This window comes from Hyaena hyaena, unplaced genomic scaffold (genome assembly GCF_003009895.1).
Source record: "Hyaena hyaena isolate Hyena2069 unplaced genomic scaffold, ASM300989v1 scaffold_144, whole genome shotgun sequence".
In the NCBI taxonomy this organism is placed as follows: Eukaryota; Metazoa; Chordata; class Mammalia; order Carnivora; family Hyaenidae; genus Hyaena; species Hyaena hyaena.
Window position 1 is genome coordinate 3,042,896 of NW_024080776.1, and position 22,698 is coordinate 3,065,593.

Genomic DNA, 22,698 nt, shown 5'->3' on the forward strand with positions numbered 1-22,698 from the left:
CCCGCATCAGGGTCTGTGCTGACTGCCAGCTCAGAGCCTGGAGCCTGTTTCAGTCTGTGACTCCCTCTCTCTCTGACCCTCCCCTGCTCACGCTGTCTCTCTCTCTCTCCTATAAATAAATAAATAAAAATATAAAAACAAAAAAAAATTTTTAATGTTTATTTATTTTTGAGAGAGAGCACGCATGCGAGCAGGGGAGGGGCAGAGACAGAGGGAGACACAGAATCCAAAGCAGGCTCCAGGCTCTGAGCTCTCAGCACAGAGCCCGACACAGGGCTTGAACTTACAAACAGTAAGATCATGACCTGAGATGAAGTCAGACGCTTAGCTGACTGAGCCACCCAAGCGTCCCAGAATTCAATTCATTAGTCACACTAGCCACATTTTAAGGGCTTGATAGCCACGTGTGGTAGTGGCTGCTATTAGCATGGTAAAGAACATGTCTATCATCACAGAAAGTTCTATAAACAACACTGTTCTGGACCAGAGGTTGACAAACTGTAGCCCGTAGGCTAAATTTGGTTTGCAGTTCCTTTTTTTGGGTTCTCAAAATAAGAATGAATAATAGTTTTCTATGTTTTTAAAGGATCATTTTTATTTATTTTTATTTATTTTTTAATTTTTTACTTAATGTCTTTATTTTATTTTTGAGAGACCGAGACAGAGAGTGAGCAGGGGAAGGGCAGAGAGAGAAGGAGACACAGAATCTGAAGCAGGCTCCAGACTCTGAGCTGTCAGCACAGAGCCTGACGCAGGGCTCGAACCCAGGGACTGTGAGATCATGACCTGAGCTGAAGTTGGACGCTTAACTGACTGACCCACCCAAGCGCCCCTGAAGGATCATTTTTATTTTTTTTTTAATATTTTTTATTTATTTTTAGGAGAGAGAGAGAGAGAGAGAGAGCGTGAGCAGGGGAGGGTCAGAGAGAAAGGGAGTCACAGACTGAAACAGGCTCCAGGCTCTGAGCTGGCAGTCAGCACAGAGACCGATGCGGGGCTCGAACCCACGAACCGCGAGATCATGACCTAAGCGAAAGTTGGACGCTTAACCGACTAAGCCACCCAGGCGCCCCTGAAGGATCATTTTTAAAAACGTGACAGTAGGGAGCATCTGAGTGCCTCACTCGGTTAAGTGTCTGACCTCAGCTCAGGTCATGATCTCACAGTTTCTGGGTTCAACCCCATGTTGGGCTCTCTGCTGTCAGCATGGAGCCTGCTTTGGATCCTTTGTCCCCCCTCTCTCTGCCCCTCCCTGACTTGCATGCCTGCTGTCTCTCTCTTTCTCTCTCTCTAAAATAAACATTTTTAAAAAAAAAATCTGACAGTGTGGTATCTGGCTGGCTCAGTCAATGGAGGGTGCAACTCTTGATCTCAGGGTTGTGAGTTTTAGCCCCATTTGGGTGTAGAGATTACTTAAAAATAAACTCTTAAAAAAAAAAGTGATGGGCGCCTGGGTGGCTCAGTCAGTTAAGCGTCTGACTTCGGCTCAGGTCATGATCTCACAGTTCATGGGTTCGAGTCCTGCGTCAGGCTCTGTGCTGACAGCTCAGAGCCTGTCACCTGTCTTTGGATTCTGTATCTCCCTCTCTCTCTCTGACCCTCCCCTGCTCATGCTATCTCTCTCTCTCTCTCTCTCTCTCTCTCAAAAATAAATAAAACATTGGAAAAAAAAAAAAAGTGAGAGACCTATGTGTCCTAAAATGTTTTAGGCTCCTACTTTAGAGGGTTTCCTCTGATCTTTGTCTTTGTAATGTTTCTTATGCTGGCAGTCAGCTACTAAGCTCTGGGTTTCATCTTGGGTCTTCAGGGTCAGACAAAGGGCTAGTGGCTCAGAGTGTAGGCCACCAGCTTACTCTTGGCAGGTCAGTCCAGCCCTCCCCAGTTGGCTGGGAGAATTTCAGATTTGTAAGTGGGGCTGGGATCCACTGGGACCACTTTGCAGGAGAGAAGTGCTAGTGTTTGGAAGGAGGAATCAAAGACCACGGTAATTCTGCAGTGGAAGGGCAGCAGGACCACATTCTTGGGAGCACATTTTGGGGAGAGATGTATACTCTTTCCTATCCTTTCTCCTAGGTTCACAGCAAGGCCACTGGTCCAGACAATCTTTGAAGGGGGAAAAGCAACCTGTTTTGCATATGGCCAGACAGGAAGTGGCAAGACACATGTAAGTATGCAGGCCTGGCAGGGAGCAAACCAGCCTGTGGTGTCACTTTGGGTCCCTGAGAAGGAAGCAAGTAAGTTGCTTGCAGAAGTCCCCTTGGTACAGATGCCTTATCACCAGATACTCTTGCTGTGCCAGATGCCTTAGCAGGTGCAGCTTCTCAGCTTTGATGTGGTGGCCCGCTGTGGCAGTGGAGCCACTAGTGCTCTGGCCTAGGCCCAGGGCCCTTTACCACGGTCTTCTGTCCCTTCCCTTTGCAGACTATGGGTGGAGACCTCTCTGGGAAAGCCCAGAATGCATCCAAAGGGATCTATGCCATGGCCTGTGAGTAGCGTGTTCTGCCCCTCTTGGGTTGGTCACAGAAAGACAGGTTGCTTACTTAATCCAGGCTCTCTCCCATAGCCCGAGATGTCTTCCTCCTGAAGAATCAGCCTCGCTACCGGAACCTGGGCCTGGAAGTCTATGTGACCTTCTTCGAAATCTATAATGGGAAGGTAGCTAGCTGGCAGGGAGCCCCTGTTTTTACTGTCTGGACCCCTTAACTTTCTAAAACCTTGAGGTTGGCTAGAAATTGCAGAAACCAAACAACCTGTGGGCCATCAAGCCTTTAATGGGCTGTTCTGCCCTGACATGTGTGGAAGGTTTCCTCTGATGGTGGGATGGTGCCCAAGCTCAGCATGTATGGCAGGAACACTCCTTGCGGCTCCGTCTCACATGGGAGGTTTGCCTCGTGTGTGCCCTGTCCTCCCTTGACCCACCTCCTTTATAACCTTTCTACTCTTCCCCTGATTGTGTACATTCATTCTCATATTGTATTCTTTCTTCACTGTCTCCCCCACCCCTTATACTCCTTACCTCCTACCTGTACTTCTATACTCTACTTTGCAGAGTTGCCTTCCTCAGAGCAGGATCTTGATGATGATGATAATAGCTAATGTTGATTATTGGTGTAGTATCATGTGCTAAGCACTTGTCTCAACTCATTCAGTCATTATAACAACTTATCGAGGAAGTATTCCCATCATTATTCTGCAGATGAGGAATAAGCCTGGAGTGGTTAAGTACTGGTCCAGGCTCCCACAGCTGGCAAAGTAGCAGAGTCCTATCAGACTGAGGCAGCCTCATTCAGCTTTCATTTGTACTGCCCACCACCCAGCTTAGCTTCTCTCTGGCTTCCCTGCTGCCAGCTCTTATCTAAGCTGGGACTGGCCCTGAAGGGGCGGGGGGGGTAAGTGGGATGCCCGGCACCTAATGGCCTTAGCCTTGTTTCCCTGCCAGCTGTTTGACCTGCTCAACAAGAAAGCTAAGCTGCGAGTGCTGGAGGACGGCAAGCAGCAGGTGCAGGTGGTGGGGCTACAGGAGCACCTGGTCAGCTGTGCTGACGATGTCATCAAGATGATCGACATAGGCAGTGCCTGCAGGTCAGTTCTGGTGAGGGGAGGAAGGGGCCACCTAATGCCCGGTTCAGCTGATAGACCTCGCTCTGAGCCTGTTGCTGTTTCCAGAGTGCCACTCTCTGCAGCTTGGTGAGGGCTGTGAGGGCCTCTGCCATAAGGACTCTCAATAGGGCAGATGACCCAGGGCCAGAGGATCATCAGGAGCGAGTCATAGTGTTTTAAATCTAACCAAGGTAGACTTTATTTCCAGGTCCTTATCCCAGAACATCCTTCCTGGCTTCTCTAGGTTTCTTCTTGCTGTCTCCTCCCTCTGTGGTAGGAGACGAGCTCTGGGTCTATTTTAAGCTGGAAGGGATGGGGCCATAGCTCCTAGATAGAGGCAGGGAAGTGCTCTTCCACCAGGCATGGTGCAGTGAAGTGCTGGGTGGCTAATGGAGGCCCAGGAAGAGGGTTGCCCTCTCCAAGGCCCTGAAGCTTTGACAAGTGGTTCATGATGACCCATCCTCCCCATGTGTCCTACAACACAGGCAACTCTTCCCCATGTGCTTTTGGGCCCTCAGGTCTGGCTAAGGACCTAGCACAGAATCCAGTACTTTTCACTGCCAAGAAAACTTGCCTGGTCCGGAGCTAGAGGGGAAGCTGCTGCCCATGAAGGGCAAAACAGAAGTCTGGGACAAGAAAACACAGGACTGCTTAGAGTCTTGACCTGTGTCCCTTGTACAGAGAGCTCAGTGCTATGGAGTGGGGTGGCTTGAACTCTCGGGCTCCACGGTGGCTGGTAACTTCAGAGGTTCATAGCTTTTCTTTGCCCTTCTTTGCCACAGGACCTCTGGGCAGACATTTGCCAACTCCAACTCTTCCCGCTCCCACGCCTGCTTCCAGATTCTTCTTCGAACCAAAGGGAGAGTGCATGGCAAGTTCTCTTTGGTGGATCTGGCAGGGAATGAGAGAGGTGCAGACACTTCCAGTGCTGACCGGCAGACCCGCATGGAAGGTGCAGAAATCAACAAGAGTCTCCTGGCTCTGAAGGTATCAGGGTCTAGACAGGTGGTTGGCCTGGAGGGTTGCTGGTGGAGGGAGGGAAGGAGGGAGAGAATGGGCAACTCAAGAGGAAGAAAGGGACCTCAGTGGCTCCCGCTGCTCCACAGGAGTGCATCAGGGCCCTGGGACAGAACAAGGCTCACACCCCATTTCGAGAGAGCAAGCTGACACAAGTGCTGAGGGACTCCTTTATCGGGGAGAACTCAAGGACCTGCATGGTGAGTAGGGTCACTTTGGAGGTGGTACAGGAAGACTTGAATCCTCTCTCTGGGCAGAAAGCTTGGTGCCCTTGGCTACCTGGGTTACCAGACTCAAACTTGACTGGGCATTCCCCACTGCTTTTTAGTACCAGGCTCCTCTTTGCCTATTCAAGAGGGAAGGAAATGATCTGTTCCCTTTACTATATGTCTTTGCAGCTCTTGGTTTGGGGTGAAAGGGGGCCTTACCTGGTGAAAGAGGCCCCAGAGTTCAGAAGGATGGCCTGTGGGAGAGCAGGAGTGCAAAATTCCCTCTTCTATGGTTTCCCTCAAGTTCTCTAGCTCCTAACTAAGTAAATAGGAAAGGGCTATGGCTTCGAATGACTTTTTCTCCCCTTCCTTATTTTATCTATAAGCCCTGCTAGCTAGGATCTGCTTTCTTCCCCTCCAGGGAATCTCCTCTTCCCTGTCTACTAGGGAAGGTGGGAATTTCTAATTAAGCTCCTGAGCCTAGGTGAATAGACGTTTTCGGCAGGAGTCACAGAGCCTTGAGATGTGACCTTGGCAGAAGAGTCAATAAAGAGATAAAACAACAGGGGTACCAGATGCACCTTTCAAGGCAGGCAGTCAATTATTAAGGTGCCTTGATTTTCAGTATCCTTGGAGCAAGTTGCCTGGCACAGATTAGGTGCTTAGCTCTCTGTTCCAATATTGTGTGGGTGTCAGCAGCTCAAAGAGACAACTCCTGGCAGTCTCTAGTACTAGACAGTCCAGCGCCTTCACCCTGTGATCCTCAACCCTTAACTGCCTGTTTCCCCCTTTTGCAGATTGCGATGATCTCACCAGGCATAAGCTCCTGCGAATATACTTTAAACACACTAAGATATGCAGACAGGTACTAATACCTATGGCCAGTGGGATGGGGAGACAGGTGCAGGAGGGAGGAGAGGAAGAGGGAGGAAGTCTGGAGCCTCAGTGCCTATTGTATATTCTTCTGTGACTCAGTGAATCTGAGTTCAGACATGTCCCAGTCCCCTTCAGGCCTTGGTAGGAAGCCAGGATGGGTCATGGTGGCCAATGTAAAAGCTGCCGAGCCTCGTGGTCTGAGTGATGCTGCAGTCCTGTGAGTGCCAAAGAGGTTCCTGTGGGAACTGAGACCTTCTTGTTCCTCAGGGTCAAGGAGCTGAGCCCCAACAGTGGATCCACTGGGGAGCAGCCAACTCAAATGGAAACAGAAGAGATGGAAGCCAGCTCTCATGGGTCCCTGATCACAAGCAATGTAAGCTGTACGGTGGGGCCAGGCAGGATGGAAATGTGGCCTATTGAGGGGAACTAGACCATACTGTTGTACCTCTCCTTTTGGTCCCTCAGTTCTCCAAGGAGGAGGAGGAACTGTCTTCCCAGATGTCCAGCTTTAATGAAGCCATGTCTCAGATCAGGGAGTTGGAGGAGAGGGCCATGGAGGAGCTCAAGGAGATAATACAGGTGAGGAGCTGGTTCTGGCTAGGAATGGACTGGATATGCACTCCAGCATATGCCTTCAGCAGTGCTCAACACTATTCCTTGAGCATGACCTAGGCTTTGCTCCCATGGGTCTTCAGGTAGGGATGGAAAGAGGCAGACCTCTACTTAGCATTCCTTAATTCTCTACCTATTCAGCTAGCTGTTCTAGAGCAATGAATTACCATACCTTCTTCTCCAGCCGGGTCTACACAGGCTTTCCTCCGTCCTCCTAGCCGGAGCTAGTTTCTTCCCCTCTAGGTTCCTGATCAAGGTTTTGGAGGGTGACTTCTTTGCAGAGATCTTGGCTTGTTTATTCAGTGAATGTTTGGTGAGTACTTTCTATATGCCAACTCCTATGCTGAAACCAAGGACCAAAAACATGAAGTATGGATAGTATGCCCTAAAGTAAGACTTGCTCAATCCTGACTCTTCTATTTATTTCTTTCCTGACTCTTCTATTTATAAGCTGATTTCTTTAGGAAAGTCATTTAGCACCACTAGACCTCAGTTTCTTCATCTCTGAAGTGGGCAAGGCAGGATGGTTGCCTCTGAGGATTAAAAGAGATGCTTTTAAAGCAGTGCCCAGCATGTGGTTAGTGTGTAGTAAGTGGTAAATGTCGGTGCTACTGTGACTCCCACTGTGGGAGAGCAGGGGGAGGGGAGGCCCAAGAATGCACTCTGCCAGTGGGGTGTTCAGGGTGCAGCGCAGAAATAAAGAGCTTGGGCCACTCAGAAATGAAAAGGGAACATGGGGGCACCTGGGTGGCTCAGTTGGTTAAGTGTCTGACTTTGGCTCAGGTTATGATCTCACAGTCCTTGGGTTTGAGCCCCACGTTGAGCTCTGTACTGACAGCTCAGAGTCTGGAGCCTGCTTCAGATTCTGTGTCTCCCTCTCTCTGCCCCTCCCCTCCTCACTCTTGGTCTCTGTCTCTCAAAATAAAGACATTAACAAAAGAGAGAGAGAGAGAAGAGAACATGAAGAGTAAGCACTTAGGCATGTCCTCCCTCCATGGAGTGCTCAGGGTACAAATGTGTGAAGGGACATGGTATCTTCAGAAAGAAGAGAGTTCACTCTGTTCAAAGCAAAAGGTATAAGCAAGTGATGGATATTAAATCTGTGACTAGGTCAACAGGTACCTGATGCTAAAAGACCTATGGTTCACTCCAAAGGCCTGGACTTGGTTATGACGGCAGTGGAGTAGAGTATGGTCACATTAGATGACATGACATGGTCTTATTACAGCTTTAGGTACATCACTGTGGCTACAGTGTAGAGTCTTGTTTGGGAATGTGGGAGAGCATGAGTAGAGGCACTTAGGAGTTAAAAGCAGTTAAGAGATTGTTGTAAAGAGTTTAAGAGAGGGGCACCTGGGTGACCAAGTCAGTTAAGCATCTGACTTGGGCTCAGGTCATGATATCATGGTTCGTGAGTTTGAGCCCTGCATCAGGTTTGCTGCTGTCAGCACAGAGCCCACTTCAGATCCTGTGTCTCTCTCTCTTTGCCCCTCATCCACGTTCTCTCTCTCTCTCTCTCTCTTTTTCTTTCTGTCTCTTTCTCTTGCATGTACATGCACACAAAAATAAACATTAAGGGAAAAAAAAGAGTTCTGGGGCACCTGGGTGGCTCAGTCGGTTAAATGCCTGCTCAGGTCATGATCTCACAGTCTGTGGGTTTGAGCCCTACATCAGGCTCTGTGCTGACACCTCAAGAGCCTGGAGCCTGCTTCACATTCTGTGTCCCCCACTCTCTCTGCTCCTCCCCCACTGCATGTGCTTGCAAAAATAAACATTAAAAAAAAAAGCTCAAGAGAGATGTTGGTGCCTAGATGGAGTGTGGTCATGGCCACCATGAGACTGGAGTGAGGACTCAGGTACCATTTAAGGGGCAGAATTGGTAGGATTTGGGGACCAGCAAGGTGAAAAAATAAAGTTATTGTTCCCATTTCTGGCTTGGCATCAAGACAGACTGTGACACTCATTTGACCTGGGGAGAGAGACAAGTTTGGGGTTAGGAAGAGGATGCATTCAAGCTGAGGATTTCTACGGCAGGAGGTCAAGAAGCAGAGTACGAGCTATGGCTGAAGGAATGGGCATCTTGCCCAGGTTGTCTGCATTGCACATGGTAGGGGCCCAGGAATGATTTGCTAAATTGATTTGGTCATTTTTGAACTGACAAGGTCCCCTCGTCTCATTATAGCAAGGGCCAGGCTGGCTTGAGCTCTCCGAGATGACCGAGCAGCCAGACTATGACCTGGAAACCTTCGTGAACAAGGCAGAGTCTGCTCTGGTCCAGCAAGCCAAGCACTTCTCAGCCCTGCGAGGTGGGTGTGGCTGGAGGATGGGCCTCTGCCCTAAGGGAATGGGGCCTCTGAGACACCCACTAACTCCCAGCGTACCACCACTCCTTCCCTCCAGATGTCATCAAGGCCTTGCGCCTGGCCATGCAGCTGGAAGAGCAGGCAAGCAAACAAATAAGCAACAAGAAACGGCCCCAGTGACGACTGCAAATAAAAGATCTCTTTGGTGTCACACCCAGCCTCTTCCCCTCCCCATCCTTCCCAGCAAACTTGGGGCACCTGGTGGGTCTGGTCAGGTTCTGAGCTAGAAAAGGCTTTGGTAAATGCCAGGTATGGAGGCAGCTGGGGAGAGGGTCAGAGTGACATGGGACACTTCTTTCCTTTTCCTCAGTTATAGCTCTTAAGGGAGCAAGGATGGGAAGAGACTTTTTAGTTATCCTGGGTGTTGCCCGTCTCTCCAGGAGAGGAAGACTCTCTGGTAAAGAGTTTTCTCTTGGGTGGCCTTCTACCTGTGTGGACTGGCTGCTGGTGAGGGTTCCCTGGGGTTATCCTGGCACCGGGGAGAGGAAAGGAGGCTTTAGTCCAGCTCTCTGCTGGCTCTGGCCTGCCTTCCATGCCCATGGTTCAGGCAGTATGTCTTGTACTTTAAAAAAAATGTTTCTGGGATCTCTTCCTTCCTTGCTGTTTTTTGAGGCCCAAGAAGATCCCTGCTGTTTTCTGTTTTTCATGTTTATATATTGTGTCTAACAATAAAGAGGGAAAAAAATCAACCTGTTGAGTTGTGTGTGGGAAGGGCCTGGCACATGTATGAACCTTCTCGAACTAAGGACAGATACTTCTGCAACTCTCCATAATGCTGATTCTGTACTCTACCTAGGAGACAAAATCCACACCTGCAGTTTCAGTGATGTGGTAAAGCTCCCAAGCCCTGCCTTGTTCAATGCTTACTAGGTCCCAGGTCTTCTGGGAACAGGAGCCATAGGCAGAAAGAAGATGGTGCTCTGTCAGTTACAGTCCGCTCAAGGCACATTACAGGATTCTGTGGCAACACTGATAAGAAAGCACTTGGCTTGCTGGGTGGGAAAGGATCTGATCACCAATACCAGTTTGGTCTATAAAATTAGAAGTTTGCTGGGTGGACTGAGGAACCAATCATAGAGCATGGACAGTTTAGGAACTGGAGGATTCCAGATTCCTTGTCCTGGAATATGAATCTAAATAGTAATACACTACTAAAAGATTTTTAGTCTAAGAGTCACACAACCAAATGCATATTTTAGAATGACCTCAGAAAGGGGCACCTGGGTGGCTCAGTTGGTTAAATGAAGTCCTGACCCATCTTTCCATCTGGAATACCATATGAGTCCTTCATGGGACCAGCCAGAGGAATCCTCATAAGTTATCACCTGCTTTGAACCCTTTTAAAAACAAAATTTTTTTAATGTTTATTTACTTTGAGAGGTGGTGGGGGACAGATAGAGAATCCCAAGCAAGCTCCACACTTAGCACGGAGCCCCATGCGGGGCCCAGTCTCATGAGCCATGAGATCATGATCTGAGCCACAATCAAGAGTCAGACGCTTAACAGACTGAGCCACCCAGGTGCCCCTCAAACCTTTTGATAATATCCCTTTGCACAAAGGATAAATTCTGAATCTCCTACTGTGGCCTGCTCAGCTCTTTCATTTGGGCCAGTTGGAATGCAATTTGGGCAGAACACTTAGGAGATTAAAAGCCCAGCTCCTGAACCCACACAGAACCTTAAGTGAGTTGTTTAACCTCTGTGTTATTTGTGAAATGATAATACTGGTATAGAGGTGTTATGAAAACCCAGTTAATATACACAGTAGTGAGTACAATGTCTAACATTTAATAAGTGCTATATAAGTTCGAACTAGCTTATCGACAATAGCCAAAGTATGGAAAATGCCCAAGTGCCCATTGACAGATGAATGAATAAAGATGTGGTATATATATATATGTATGTGTATGTATATATATATATGTATACACACATATGATGGAGTATTACTCAGCAATCAAAAGAATAAAATCTTGCCATTTGCAACTACATGAATGGAACTAGAGGGTATTATGCTAAGAAAAATTAGAGAAAGAAGAAATCATATGACTTCACTCATATGAGGAATTTAAGATACAAAACATGAACATAAGGGGAGGGAAGCAAAAATAATATAAAATTAGGGATGGGGACAAAACATAAGAGACTCTTAAATATAGAGAACAAACAGTATTGCTGGAGGGGGCTGTGGGGGGGGATGGGCTAAAATGGGTAAGGGGCTTAAGGAATCTACTCCTGAAATCATTGTTGCACTATATGCTAACTAACTTGGATGTAAATTAAAAAAAAAAAAAGTGCTAGCTAGCTAAGCACATAAGGACAAGATTTTTGTTTTATTTAATACCGTATCCATAACGTCTGGAACATATGGTAAGCACACAATACATATTTTTGAATGAAAGAATGAATACACTGAATCTCCTACCGCTCATTCCAACTACACTGACCTTTATTTCTTGAGTACACCAGGGCTTTTTTTTTTAATAACAGCTTTATTGAGATACAATCCACATACTATAAAACCCTTTTAAAATTCACATACTAATGGGGCACCTGGGTGGCTCAGTCGGTTAAGCTTCCAACTTCTGCTCAGATCATGACCTCACAGTTCACAAGTTCAAGCCCCAAAACAGAATCTGTGCTGACAGTTCAGAGCCTGGAAACTGCTTTGGATTCTGTCTCTCCATCTGTCTCTACCCCTCCCTTGCTCATTGCCTGTATCTCTCTCACTCAGAAATAAAGCATTAAAAGTTTTTATAAATATTAAAAAATGAAATTCACAGGGGCGCCTGGGTGGCTTAGTCGGTTAAGCGGCCGACTTTCGCTTAGGTCATGATCTCGCGGTTCGTGGGTTCGAGCCCCGCGTCGGGCTCTGTGCTGACTGTCAGCTCAGAGCCTGGAGCCTGTTTCAGTCTGTGACTCCCTCTCTCTCTGACCCTCCCCTGCTCACGCTGTCTCTCTCTCTCCTGAAATAAAAAAAATTAAAAAATAAATAAATAAATAAAAAATGAAATTCACATACTATTAATTCAGTGGTTCTGGTATTTAATTGGGCAACCATCACCACTGATTGCAGAACATTTTTTTAATGTTTCTTTTTGAGCGAGCGCCCAAGCACATGCACAAGTGGGGGAAGGACAGAGAGAAAGGCAGGATCTGAAGCAGGCTCCACACTGACAGCAGAGAGCCTGATGCAGGGCTCAAACTCAGAAACCATGAGGTCATGACTTGAGCCAAAGTTGGATGCTTAACGGACTGAAGCCACTCAGGCATCCCAATTTGAGAACATTTTCACCCGCAAAAAACCCAATACCCAGTAGCAGTCACCCCCCAATCTCTTTCCCCAGCCCCTAGCAACCACTAATCTACTTTCTCTATGGACTTATTATTCTGAACATTTCCATATAAATGGAATCCTACAATAGGAGATCTTAGCGTGCTTTCAAGATCGATGTTGGGGTGCCTGAGTGGCTCAATTGGTAGAGCATGTGACTCTTGATATCAGGGTCCTGAGTTCAAGTCCTATGTATGGTGTACAGATTACTTGCAAAAATTAAATAATTTAATAAGATTCATCCATGTTGATCTAATACTTCAATCCTTTTTATGGCCAAATATTCCATTGTGTGGTCATACCACATTTTGTGTATCCATCATTTGACGGACATTTGGGTTGCTTCCACTTTTTTGGCATCAGGAATAATGCTGCTCTGAACATTCGTGTACAAGTTTTTGTCTGGGCCTGTGGTTCCAATTTTCTTGGATATATTCAAGTCCTTTGCCCATTGTTTTAAAATGCCTTCTCATGATTTTAATTGTGATGGTTTTAATAGGTGTTATTCTTACAAGATATCAAATCCCAAGCTCTTTTTTTTTCATATGTTCTTTTTTTTTTCTTTTGACCAGGTTATTAAGTCTTCTATAACTTTCTAAATTAGGTAACATACAGTATAATAATAATTTTAAGAATAGAGTTTAGTGATTCATCACTTACATATAACACCCAGTGCTCATCCCAACAAATGCCCTTCTTAATACCCATCACCCATTTAGCCCTTATCCCCACCCAACACCCCTCCAGCAACCCTTAGTTTGTTCTCTGTATTTTAAGAATCTCTTATGATTTGTTTCCCTCTCTGTTTTTATCTTATGTTTGTTTCCTTTCCCCTATGTTCATCTCTTTTGTTACTTAAATTCCACATATAAGTATTTGTATGGTATTTGTCTTTCTCGGACTGAATTATTCGCTTAGCATAATATAGTCTAGTTCTATCCACACTGTTGCAAATAGCAAGATTTCATTCTTTTTTATTGATGAGTAATATTCCATTATACATATGTGTGTGTATATATACATACATATATATGTGTATATATACACACACCACATTTTCTTTATCCATTTGTCAGTCAATGGACATTTGAGCTCTTTCCATAATTTGGCTATTGTCAACAGTGCTGCTAAAAACATTGGGGTGCATGTGCGCCTCAAAAATAGCATTTTTTTATCCTTTAGATAAATACCTAGTAGTGCAATTGGTGAGTCATAAGGTAGTTCTATTTTTAATTTTTTGGGGAACCTCCATACTCTTTTCCAGAGGAGCTGTACCAGTTTGAATTCCCACCAGCAGTGCAAGAGGGTTCCCCTTTCTCCACATTCTCACCAACATCTGCTGTTTCCTGTGTTAATTTTAGCCATTCTGACAGGTGTGAGGTGGTATCTCATAATAGTTTTGATTTGTATTTCCCTGATGATAACTGATGTTGAGCATCTTTTCATGTGTCTGTTAGTCATTTGGATGTCTTCTTTGGAAAAGTCTCTATTCATGTCTTCTGACCATTTTTTCACTGGATTATGTTTTTGAGGTGTTGAATTTGATAAGTTCTTTATAGATTCTGAATACTAACCGTTTATTGGATATGTCATTTGCAAAATCTTCTCCCATTCCATCAGTTACCTTTTAGTTTTGCTGATTGTTTCCTTTGCTGTGCAGAAGCTTTTTATCTTGATGAGCTCAGTTAATTTAGCTTTTTTCCCCTTGCCTCCGGAGACATGTCTAATAAGAAGTTGCTGTGGCTGAGGTCAAAGAGATTGTTACCTGTTTTCTCCTCTAGGATTTTCATGGCTTCCTGTCTTACATTTAGTTCTTTCATCCATTTTGAGTTTATTTTTGTGTATGTGGTAAGGGCTCCAGATTCATTCTTCTGCATGTCGCTGTCCAGTTTTCCCAACACCATTTGCTGAAGAAACTGTCTTTTTTTCCAGTGGATAATCTTTCCTGCTTTGCCAGAGATTAGTTGACCATATATTTGAGGGTCCATTTCTGGGTTCTCTGTTCTGTTTCATTGATCTACATCTATTTTTGTGCTAGTACCAGACTGTCTTGATGATTACAGCTTTGTAATACAGCTTGAAGTCTGGATTTGTTTTTTTTTTTAATTTTTTAAAAAATTTATTTCTGAGAGAGAGACAGATACAGAGACAGCGTGAGCAGGGGAGGGTCAGAGAGAGAGGGAGACACAGAATCTGAAGCAGCCTCCAGGCTCTGAGCTAGCTGTCAACACAGAGCCCAACGTGGGGCTCGAACACACAAACCGTGGGATCATGACCTGAGCCAAAGTCGGACGCCCAACCCACTGAGCCACTCAGGTGCCCCTGAAGTCTGGAATTGTGATACCTCCAGTTTTGGTTTTCTTTTCCAACACTACTTTGGCTATTCAGGGTCTTTCTGTTTCCATACAAATATTAGAATTGTTTGTTCTAGCTCTGTGAAGAAGTACTGGTGTTATTTTGATACAGATTGCACTGAATTATGTAGATTGCTTTGGGTGGTATCATTATGTTAACAGTATTTGTTTTTCCAATCCATTAGCATGGAAAGTTTATCCATTTCTTTGTGTCTTCAAGTTCTTTCATAAGCTTTCAATAGTTTTCCTATAGAACTTTCACCTCTTTGGTTAGGTTATTCCTAGGTATTTTATGGTTTTTGGTGTAAGTGTAAATTGAACTGATTCCTTGATTTCTCTTTCTGCTGCTTTATTATTGGTGTATAGAATTGCAGGGGCGCCTGGGTGGCTCAGTCGGTTAGGCGTCCAACTTCAACTCAGGTCATGATCTCACAGTTCATGGGTTCAAGCCCCACGTCATGTTCTGTGCTGACAGCTTGGAGCCTGGAGCCTGCTTCGGATTCTGTGTTCCCCTCTCTCTCTGCCCCATCCCTATTCATGCTCTGTCTCTTTCTGTCTCAAAAATAAATAAAACATTAAAAAAATTTTTTTTAAAAAGAAATGCAACCGATTTCTGTATGTTGATTTTATATCCTGCAACTTTGCTGAATTCATGGGTCAGTTCTAGTAGTTTTTTGGTAGAGTTTTTTGGGTTTCCCACATAAAGTATCATGTCATCTGTGAAGAGTGAAAGTTTAACTTCCTTCTTGCTGATCTGGATGACTTTTATTTCTTTGTGTCATCTGACTGCTGAAGTCCTTTCACCCATTTTTAAGTTGGGTTATCTTTTATTGTTGACTTGTAAGCATTCTTTATATATTCTGGATGCCAAACTCTTATCACATATATGATTTGCAAATACTTTCCCTCCCTCTCTTTTCACTTTCTTCCTAATGTCTTTGAAAGCACAAAAGTTTTTCATTTTGATGAAGTCTAACTTATCTTTTTTGTTTAGTTCCTTGTGCTTCAGGTGTCATCTAAGAATCCATTGCTAAGTACAAGGCTGTGAAGATTTACCCTTTTTTAAAAAAAAATAGTAAAAAAAAATGTTCATTTATTTTTGAGAGACAAAGAGAGAGATCAAGGGAGAGGCAGAGAAGGAGGCTGGAGAGAGGATCCAAAGCAGGTTCTGCACTGACAGCAGAGAGCTTGATGCAGGGCTCAAACTCATGAACTGTGAGATCGTGATCTGAGCTGAATTCAGATGCTTAATTGACTAAGCCACCCAGGTGCCCCTGTGAAGATTTACTCTTTTATTCTAGGAGTTTCATATAAAGGTTTTAGCCTTTATATTTAGGACACTGTTCCAATTTGAGTTAATTTTTGTAGATGGTATGAGGAGTCTGAATTCATTTTTTGGCATGTGGTGATCCAATTTTTCAAGCACCATTTGTTGAAAAGACTGTTGTTTCCCCACTGAATTGTCTTGGCACACTCATTGAAAATCAGTTGACCATATTTTGGGTTTTTCAAAATACATTATTTTATTCAAATACTAGTCTCATCACAGATAGTCCTAGAACACTCAAATAATAAACCAAATATCAACAGATGTTAAAGATTGGTCTTCAAACATTATAGACAGTGATGCCACACTTACCTATGATCTCACTGAAATAAAATCACATCCATACCTCAGTGGCCACTAAACCATTCAGCAGAGCTTCCTTAACTGTGAGTTGTTTGAAGTTACCAGTTTGAGCACTCTTGACTATTTTTTTCAAGCTCTAAATAACTGTAAGGATCTCAGCAGGGGTTGGAGGAAACAGCTCAAACCGACATAGTGCCAAAATGCAGCAATTCAAGCCCTCAAGTAAGTCACAGCAGTGTTCACCAGCACCAGGGCATCTGCACAAAGTTACAGACAAACTGGACCATGGTTCCAAGATGCTAAGTTGATTTCTTGACTTTAAATACTAATTTGGGGTGCCTGGGTGGCTCAGTTGGTTGAGTGTCTGACTTTGGCTCAGGTCATGATCTCACAGTTCATGAATTCCAGTTCTGCATCGGACTCTGTGCTGACAGTGCAGAGCCGGCTTTGGATCCTCTGTCCCACTGCCCCCCCTTGCCTGTTGCCCACTCACACTCTCTCAAAAGTAAACATTTGTTTAAAAAGTATTAATTCATTTGTATGTCTATCCTTGTGCCAATACCACACGGATTACTGTAGTTTGTGATTTTTTTTTTCTCACTTAGAGAGAGAGAGAGAGAAAGAGAGAGAATCCCAATCAAGTTCCACACTCAGACCCCAACACGGGGCTCGATCCCACAACTCTGGGATTATGACCTGAGCTGAAGTCAATAGTTGAACACTCAACCGATTGAGCCACCCAAGTGCCCCTGTAGTTTGTAATAAGTTCTTAACTCAGGAAGTATAAGTCCTCCATCTGTGCTCTTTTTCAATATTGTTTTGGCTCTTCAGGGCCTCTTGTAATTCCATGTGAATTTGAGAATCACCTATTCCATTTCTACCAAAAAAAGAAATGGGATTGCACTGACTATTAAGTCTTCCAATCCATGTACACAGGATGACTTTCCATTTATTTAGATCTTCCTTGATTTCTTTCAACAATGTTTATTTATAGTTTTTAGTGTACAAATCTTTCACCTCCTTGGTTAAATCATTTCCTAGGTATTTTATGTTCTTGGACGCTATTGCAAGAGGATTTGTACTTTTCAGATTGCTCATTGCTTGTGGATAGAAACATAACCCATTTTTGTGTGTTGATCTTGTACCTTGCAACTTTGCTGAATTGATTAACTGTAATATGTTTATTTTATTTTATTTTTTGAGAAAGGAGAGGGGGCATAAGTGAGCGAGGAGCAGAGAGAGAGGGGAAACACGGAGAGAAAGAGAAATGAGGTTCACCCGAAGCGGGGCTTGAGCTCACCTGATGCAGGGTTCTAGCTCATGAATCATGAGATCATGACCTAAGCTGAAGTCAGATGCTTAACAACTGAACCACCCAGGCACCCCTATTAACTGGAATATTTTTATATGTGGATCCTTTGAGATTTTCTCTATATACAATCACGTCATTTGTGAATATAGTTTCACTTCTTCTTTACCAATTGGGATGTCTTTTATTTCTTAATTGTCCTGGATAGAACACTCAATACAATTCTGAATAGAAGTGGTTAGAGTCAGGGCACCTGGGTGGCTCAGTTGACTTTGGCTCAGGTCATGATTTCAGTTTGTGAGTTCAGCCCCACATCTGATGAGTTCTAGACCCACTCAAGTGAGCTTGAGCCCCACTTTGCGCTCCACATTGACTGTGGAGCCTGTGTAGGATTCTCTGTGTCTCCTCCCTCTCTCTGCCCTCACTCAATTGTGCCCCCCCACCAGAAATTAAAAAAAAAAAAAAGTGGTGAGAGTTAATGTCCTTGTCTTGTTCCTGTACATTAAGTATGATTCTATCTATGGGTTTTTATAGATGATATTTATCAGGTGGAAGAAGTTCAATTCTATTTCTAATTTAAACGTTTTTATTCTGAAAGGTATTCGATTTTGTCAAATGTTTTTTTCTGTGTTTTGAAGTGACCATATGTTTTTTCCCATTTATTTCTTTATATATTTTTAAATGTATTTATTTATTTTGAGAGAGAGAGCTCATGCGCCTGCAGGTGTACACAAGTCGGGGAGGGGCAGAGAGAAGGAGAGACAGAATCCCAAGGAGCTGTGTCAGCTGTGCTGACAACTCAGAGCCTGGAGCCTGCTTCAGATTCTGTCTCCCTCTCTCTCTGCCCCTCAGAAATATACATTAAAAAATATTTATTTTTTTAATGTTTGTTTAGAGAGAGAGAGAGAAAGCACAAGCTGCGGAGGGGCAGAGAGAAAGGGAGAGAATGCCAAAGGCACCCCTAAGGATTTTATTTTTAAGTAATCTCTATACCCAGAGGTATACTTACAACCCTGAGATCATAAGCCACAGGCTCCTTTGAGACATCCAGGTACCCTTCTCTTTCCCAGTAAAGTCATACTTCTTGAAATAATTGTTTACATACACTGTTATCTTTTTTTTTTTAATTTCCCATTCTGTTTCAAATTTTTGCCAATTTCCCTGCACAGAAACTGCTCTTGCCAATATTACCAAAGGTTTTCAAGTTACTAAATCCAAGAATCCCTTTTTAGACCTTCACTAACCCTCACGGAAGCATTAGACCATGATATACTGTGCTAGCTTTCTTCTGTCACTCTAATTGCTCCTTATCTCCTCTGCCACTTTTTCTTTACCTGGCCTTAAAGGTTCATATTCCTCAAGCTTTGGACCTAGAACATTTTCCTGTATTTCTTTATGCTGAGGGTTGGCACGTTACTGTATGCTGATTGAGTCCAGACACCAAGAATGGTTGTTACATTTTTAAATGTTTGTAAAAAGTCGAAAGCCTAATGGTTGACGAGAGATGACTCTCAGTATAAGTTTTGAAACACTGCCACACATTCGTTTACTACTGTCTAGGACTACTCTCACACCACTCTAGCGAAGTCAAGTAGTTGTGACACAGACTCTCTCTCTCACAAGCGTCAAGTATTTATTTAGTACATTTTACAAGAAAAGTCTGCTTTATGCTCTCTCCCTAGATGTTCATTCTGGAAACTTTAATTACCATTTGCACAGTAATGATTCCCAAAGTAGTATCTTCTGTCCACATCTATAAGGATGACCTGAACATCCAGCTGCCTGTCATTCCCACTTAGATGTCACCAACGTCTCAATATGAACATGTCCAGAACCGCTCCTACCTTAGTTTACCCCATCTCAGTAAAAGGCACCGATTTTCATCCAACTGGTCAAGTAAGGAGTTAGGAATCTCTAACACACCTCCCTTTCCCTAACCCTCCTCCTACCCCACCCCCGTCCAATCTATCACCCAACCTTTCAAAATCAAACCCAAATCCACCGCTCATTTCCATCTTGCCTTCCACCCTTTTCCAACGCAGTCGCTCCCTGCTTCTAAAACGAGTCTTTTGGGGCGTCCGGGTGGCTCAGTCGGTTAAGCGGCCGACTGCGGCTCAGGTCACGATCTCAGGGTTCGTAGGTTCGAGCCCCGCGTCGGACTCTGCTGACAGCTAACTCAGAGCCTGGAGCCTGTTTCAGATTCTGTGTCTCCCTCTCTGACCCTCCCCTGCTCATGCTGTGTCTCTCTCAGAAATAAATTTAAAAAAAAATTTTTTTTAATAAATAAAACGAGTCTTTTTGAAACATAAAGCCAGGTGACTCGCCCTCGGGTGTACCCTAAAGCCTTCAACCTCTAGAGAGCGGCAGCAAGGGCACGTCCAGCCCTCCCCACGAATCCTACTGTCGCAGAACGTCAGTAACGTCGCACTCAGACTCCCGGGTCCTCACAGCGGCGCGCAGAAACCACGTTAAAGGGGCGGGACTGCGTTTTACAAACCGGACCGTGAGGCTTTGCGTTTTCTCTTTCGCAGCCAGCGCCGAGAGCGATGGGTGAGTCTTGCTCAGCTTTGGGGCCGGGGGAGGGGGATGAACTCGATCCGGCGCCATCCTGCCTCGCAGTCAAGTCAGGAGTGCGGGCGCTTCGACCCCTAGCACCGAGTGGCCACGAGGAGTATGGTGCTTCGGTTCTGGCCGCCGAGGTCCCCTCCGTGGGCTGTAGGGACTTGGGGCTGCGGGCAGCACCAACATGGCTGCCGCGGGAAGGAGCCCGGGCTGGGCCGCATGTGGATGATGACACCTTGATAATGCTGTAAACTCCCGAGTGCGCAGTGGGGGAGCCAACCTTGGAGAGCTGAGCGTGCGGCCCGCCCGGCGCGGGAGTTTGGGACTCGCGAGGTGCCGGTCCGAGCCCTAGTGGGTAAAGCTTCCGTCCCCGCTCCCGCATGTAGGCATCTCTCGGGACAACTGGCACAAGCGCCGCAAGACTGGGGGCAAGAGAAAGCCCTACCACAAGAAGCGGAAGTATGAGCTGGGACGCCCCGCTGCCAACACTAAGGTGCGTGCCGGGCCTTCGCGTCCCCCGAGTCTCCAGCGTGATCCGGTCTCAGCTTGTGGTTGATCTTTGCAGGGCCCTGTGATTTGTTTCGGCCACTGGGCAGTCTCGCCTTTACCTGATGTTTGAGGCTAAAGAGATTGCGTGGAGACAGATGTTGTGTACTAGGACTTATTAAAGGGTTCCTGGAGGGAGTGGGCTCCTCGAATGATAGTCAGAAACCTAGTATTTTTTTTGTTGCATAGAGACTTAGTTTTCAGTGTTTGGAATTAGGTTTTTCCTCTGGAGGTAACTAGAGTGATGAGAATGTATCCTTAGGCGTGGTTGTGGCCGTCTTGGTCACCTGTGTGCCACTTGCCGATGCTAGGACTTGTCATAGTTACACTGACTGTGTTGCCTCCATCCAGCCTAGGTTCCCTTTACTCTCTTGTCTTGCTCTCTTGGATAACCTAGTTCCTGTTTCTTTGTGTTTTCCAGATTGGCCCCCGCCGTATACACACAGTCCGGGTTCGAGGAGGCAATAAGAAGTACCGTGCTTTGAGGCTGGACGTGGGGAACTTCTCCTGGGGCTCTGAATGTGAGTGAGGCCCTCCAGGAGTGAATGGGAACTCAACACCTAAAACTTTCTAGGCTTCAGTGGGTGTTTTTAACAGGAAGTCTTTGGCCTCCAACCAAGATACTGAAGTTTCTCTTTGAAAGATCTTAAGGTTGTGGTAGCTGAAGAATTCTCTCCATCCTGTTTGGTCTCTTAACTCCTATAGCCTTAGGGATTGGGGCTGAATCTAGACTTTGTGTATGTGTGGGTTGCCAGCCATTCTGGAAAGGTGGCTTTGTGGAAGGTGAGCCGACACCTAATGGCTGGGTAGCTTAGAGTTCCCTTTTCCTCAGGCACTGTGGGGAGGATGTACAGGGAACAGCAAAGCCAGTTGTTTACAGGACTTGATTCTGAATTTCTCCTGTGAGCAGGTTGTACGCGCAAAACAAGGATTATTGATGTTGTCTACAATGCATCCAATAATGAACTGGTCCGCACCAAGACCTTGGTGAAGAACTGCATCGTGCTCATTGACAGCACACCATACCGGCAGTGGTACGAGTCCCACTATGCACTGCCCCTGGGCCGCAAGAAGGGGGCCAAGCTGGTGCGTTTTTGGGGTACCAACTTTTCTGTGGGAGGGGGGAGGCCAGCCTCATTGCAGCCTTCTTATGATGAAAACTGTCCAGTTCTGCTACTGAAGGGAAAGAGATGAAAGCCTTTAGTGCTGAGGAAGGCAGCAGGGATTGGGGTGTACAGGACCCAAAGCTATGAAGGTGTTCTTCCCTGAGCCAGGGCTTGGGAAGCTCCAGCTAAGTCATCTATCTCCTTTATTCAGACTCCCGAGGAGGAAGAGATTTTAAACAAAAAGCGATCGAAGAAAATTCAGAAGAAATACGACGAAAGGAAAAAGAATGCCAAAATCAGCAGCCTTCTGGAGGAGCAGTTCCAGCAGGGAAAGCTGCTTGGTGAGAGAGCTGTTGCCTTGGAGGAGGGGGTATCAAGATAACAGTATATCCTCTGCATTTTATTCTTGCCTCTTTTGTTGTTTTTACCGGCCAGTCTGTGGTAGAGGCTTCACCTGGAGAGTTGAATGATAACAGCATATAGGCACAACTCAGAACATCTGGTCATCCCGTTAGCATGAAGTTCAAATGGGAAATCGTGGGCAGGGGTCTGTAGGCCTGTGCTTGCCCTTTGCCTCTAATTCCGAGAAGTATTTTGAAGTCCATGCACGTGCAGGCTGAGGGTGTTGAGGGGCTGTCTCAGTGATGAAAACTTTGTCCAGTTCTGCTACTGACTTTAAGTGACGATAAAGTATATCTGAGGAGACACTGGGCTTCATGCCTGCCCCCCCAGGATACCTGAGCCAATCCCATGGACTTTTAAGGTGATGCCTAGATTTGGATAGGGCCACATTGTCATTTTGCTAATGAATGCGTTCTCTATTGCAGCATGCATCGCTTCAAGACCAGGCCAGTGTGGCCGAGCAGATGGCTATGTGCTGGAAGGCAAGGAGCTAGAGTTCTATCTAAGGAAAATCAAAGCCCGGAAAGGCAAATAGATCTTCCTCCTTTCTTCAGTCATGTAATAAAGGTGTTTATTCTGCCCTGAATTTATGTGTGAAAATCTGATTGCTTGGGAAACTATAGTACCCCAGCTCACCCTCCCTGAAGGCCAAGCTAATTTGTGGGCTGTGTCTATAACGGGCAGCATTTTTCACCCCAAAAGCTAGTGTTCAGTGGGGGTATGGCATGCAGGCCAAGCAAATAGTATGAGGGAGGTATCCCAGCACTGGGCCCCCAGT

General features: G+C 45.4%; 2 protein-coding genes, 4 non-coding genes and 1 pseudogene across 10 annotated transcripts in view; 6 read left to right on the forward strand and 1 right to left on the reverse strand.

Moving 5' to 3' along the window:
• The window catches only part of KIF2C (kinesin family member 2C), a 21,365-nt gene extending 11,999 nt beyond the window's left edge, over positions 1 to 9,366 (forward strand). For 3 of the 5 annotated variants that reach the window (XM_039238679.1, XM_039238681.1, XM_039238684.1), the window contains 12 exons: positions 2,074 to 2,164; positions 2,422 to 2,485; positions 2,564 to 2,655; positions 3,440 to 3,582; positions 4,383 to 4,587; positions 4,707 to 4,817; positions 5,624 to 5,691; positions 5,970 to 6,075; positions 6,168 to 6,281; positions 6,499 to 6,627; positions 8,497 to 8,620; positions 8,715 to 9,366. In XM_039238679.1, the coding sequence (XP_039094610.1) occupies positions 2,074 to 2,164; positions 2,422 to 2,485; positions 2,564 to 2,655; positions 3,440 to 3,582; positions 4,383 to 4,587; positions 4,707 to 4,817; positions 5,624 to 5,691; positions 5,970 to 6,075; positions 6,168 to 6,281; positions 6,499 to 6,627; positions 8,497 to 8,620; positions 8,715 to 8,797 (1,330 nt within the window). In that variant the 3' untranslated portion in view covers positions 8,798 to 9,366. Of the gene's footprint in view, positions 1 to 2,073; positions 2,165 to 2,421; positions 2,486 to 2,563; positions 2,656 to 3,439; positions 3,583 to 4,382; positions 4,588 to 4,706; positions 4,818 to 5,623; positions 5,692 to 5,969; positions 6,076 to 6,167; positions 6,282 to 6,498; positions 6,628 to 8,496; positions 8,621 to 8,714 lie in introns of those variants that run through there. The other 2 variants (XM_039238683.1, XM_039238680.1) reach the window with 2 other exon arrangements.
• Positions 9,367 to 15,972: 6,606 nt separating this feature from the next.
• LOC120236022 lies at positions 15,973 to 16,282 on the reverse strand (annotated as a pseudogene).
• A 3,483-nt stretch (positions 16,283 to 19,765) lies between these two features.
• On the forward strand, positions 19,766 to 22,506 carry RPS8 (ribosomal protein S8). Its single transcript, XM_039238727.1, has 6 exons — positions 19,766 to 19,854; positions 20,253 to 20,359; positions 20,834 to 20,933; positions 21,323 to 21,498; positions 21,730 to 21,859; positions 22,346 to 22,506. The coding sequence occupies exons 1-6, from the start codon at positions 19,851 to 19,853 to the stop codon at positions 22,453 to 22,455; spliced, it is 627 nt and encodes a 208-aa protein (XP_039094658.1). The 5' UTR covers positions 19,766 to 19,850; the 3' UTR covers positions 22,456 to 22,506.
• On the forward strand, positions 20,087 to 20,166 carry LOC120236108. Its single transcript, XR_005529573.1, has one exon. It is a non-coding gene; the product is annotated as a small nucleolar RNA SNORD55/SNORD39 (small nucleolar RNA).
• LOC120236112 lies at positions 20,647 to 20,750 on the forward strand. The gene has a single exon (XR_005529576.1). It is a non-coding gene; the product is annotated as a small nucleolar RNA SNORD46 (small nucleolar RNA).
• Positions 21,559 to 21,626, forward strand: LOC120236111. Its single transcript, XR_005529575.1, has one exon. It is a non-coding gene; the product is annotated as a small nucleolar RNA SNORD38 (small nucleolar RNA).
• On the forward strand, positions 22,155 to 22,223 carry LOC120236109. The gene has a single exon (XR_005529574.1). It is a non-coding gene; the product is annotated as a small nucleolar RNA SNORD38 (small nucleolar RNA).
• Positions 22,507 to 22,698: the final 192 nt, after the last annotated feature.

Coding starts and splice junctions, on each gene's coding strand:
- RPS8 (XM_039238727.1), top strand. Junction 20,360..20,833: donor GCCCCGCTGCCAACACTAAG/GTGCGTGCCGGG, acceptor TGTGTTTTCCAG/ATTGGCCCCCGCCGTATACA. Junction 21,499..21,729: donor GCAAGAAGGGGGCCAAGCTG/GTGCGTTTTTGG, acceptor TCCTTTATTCAG/ACTCCCGAGGAGGAAGAGAT.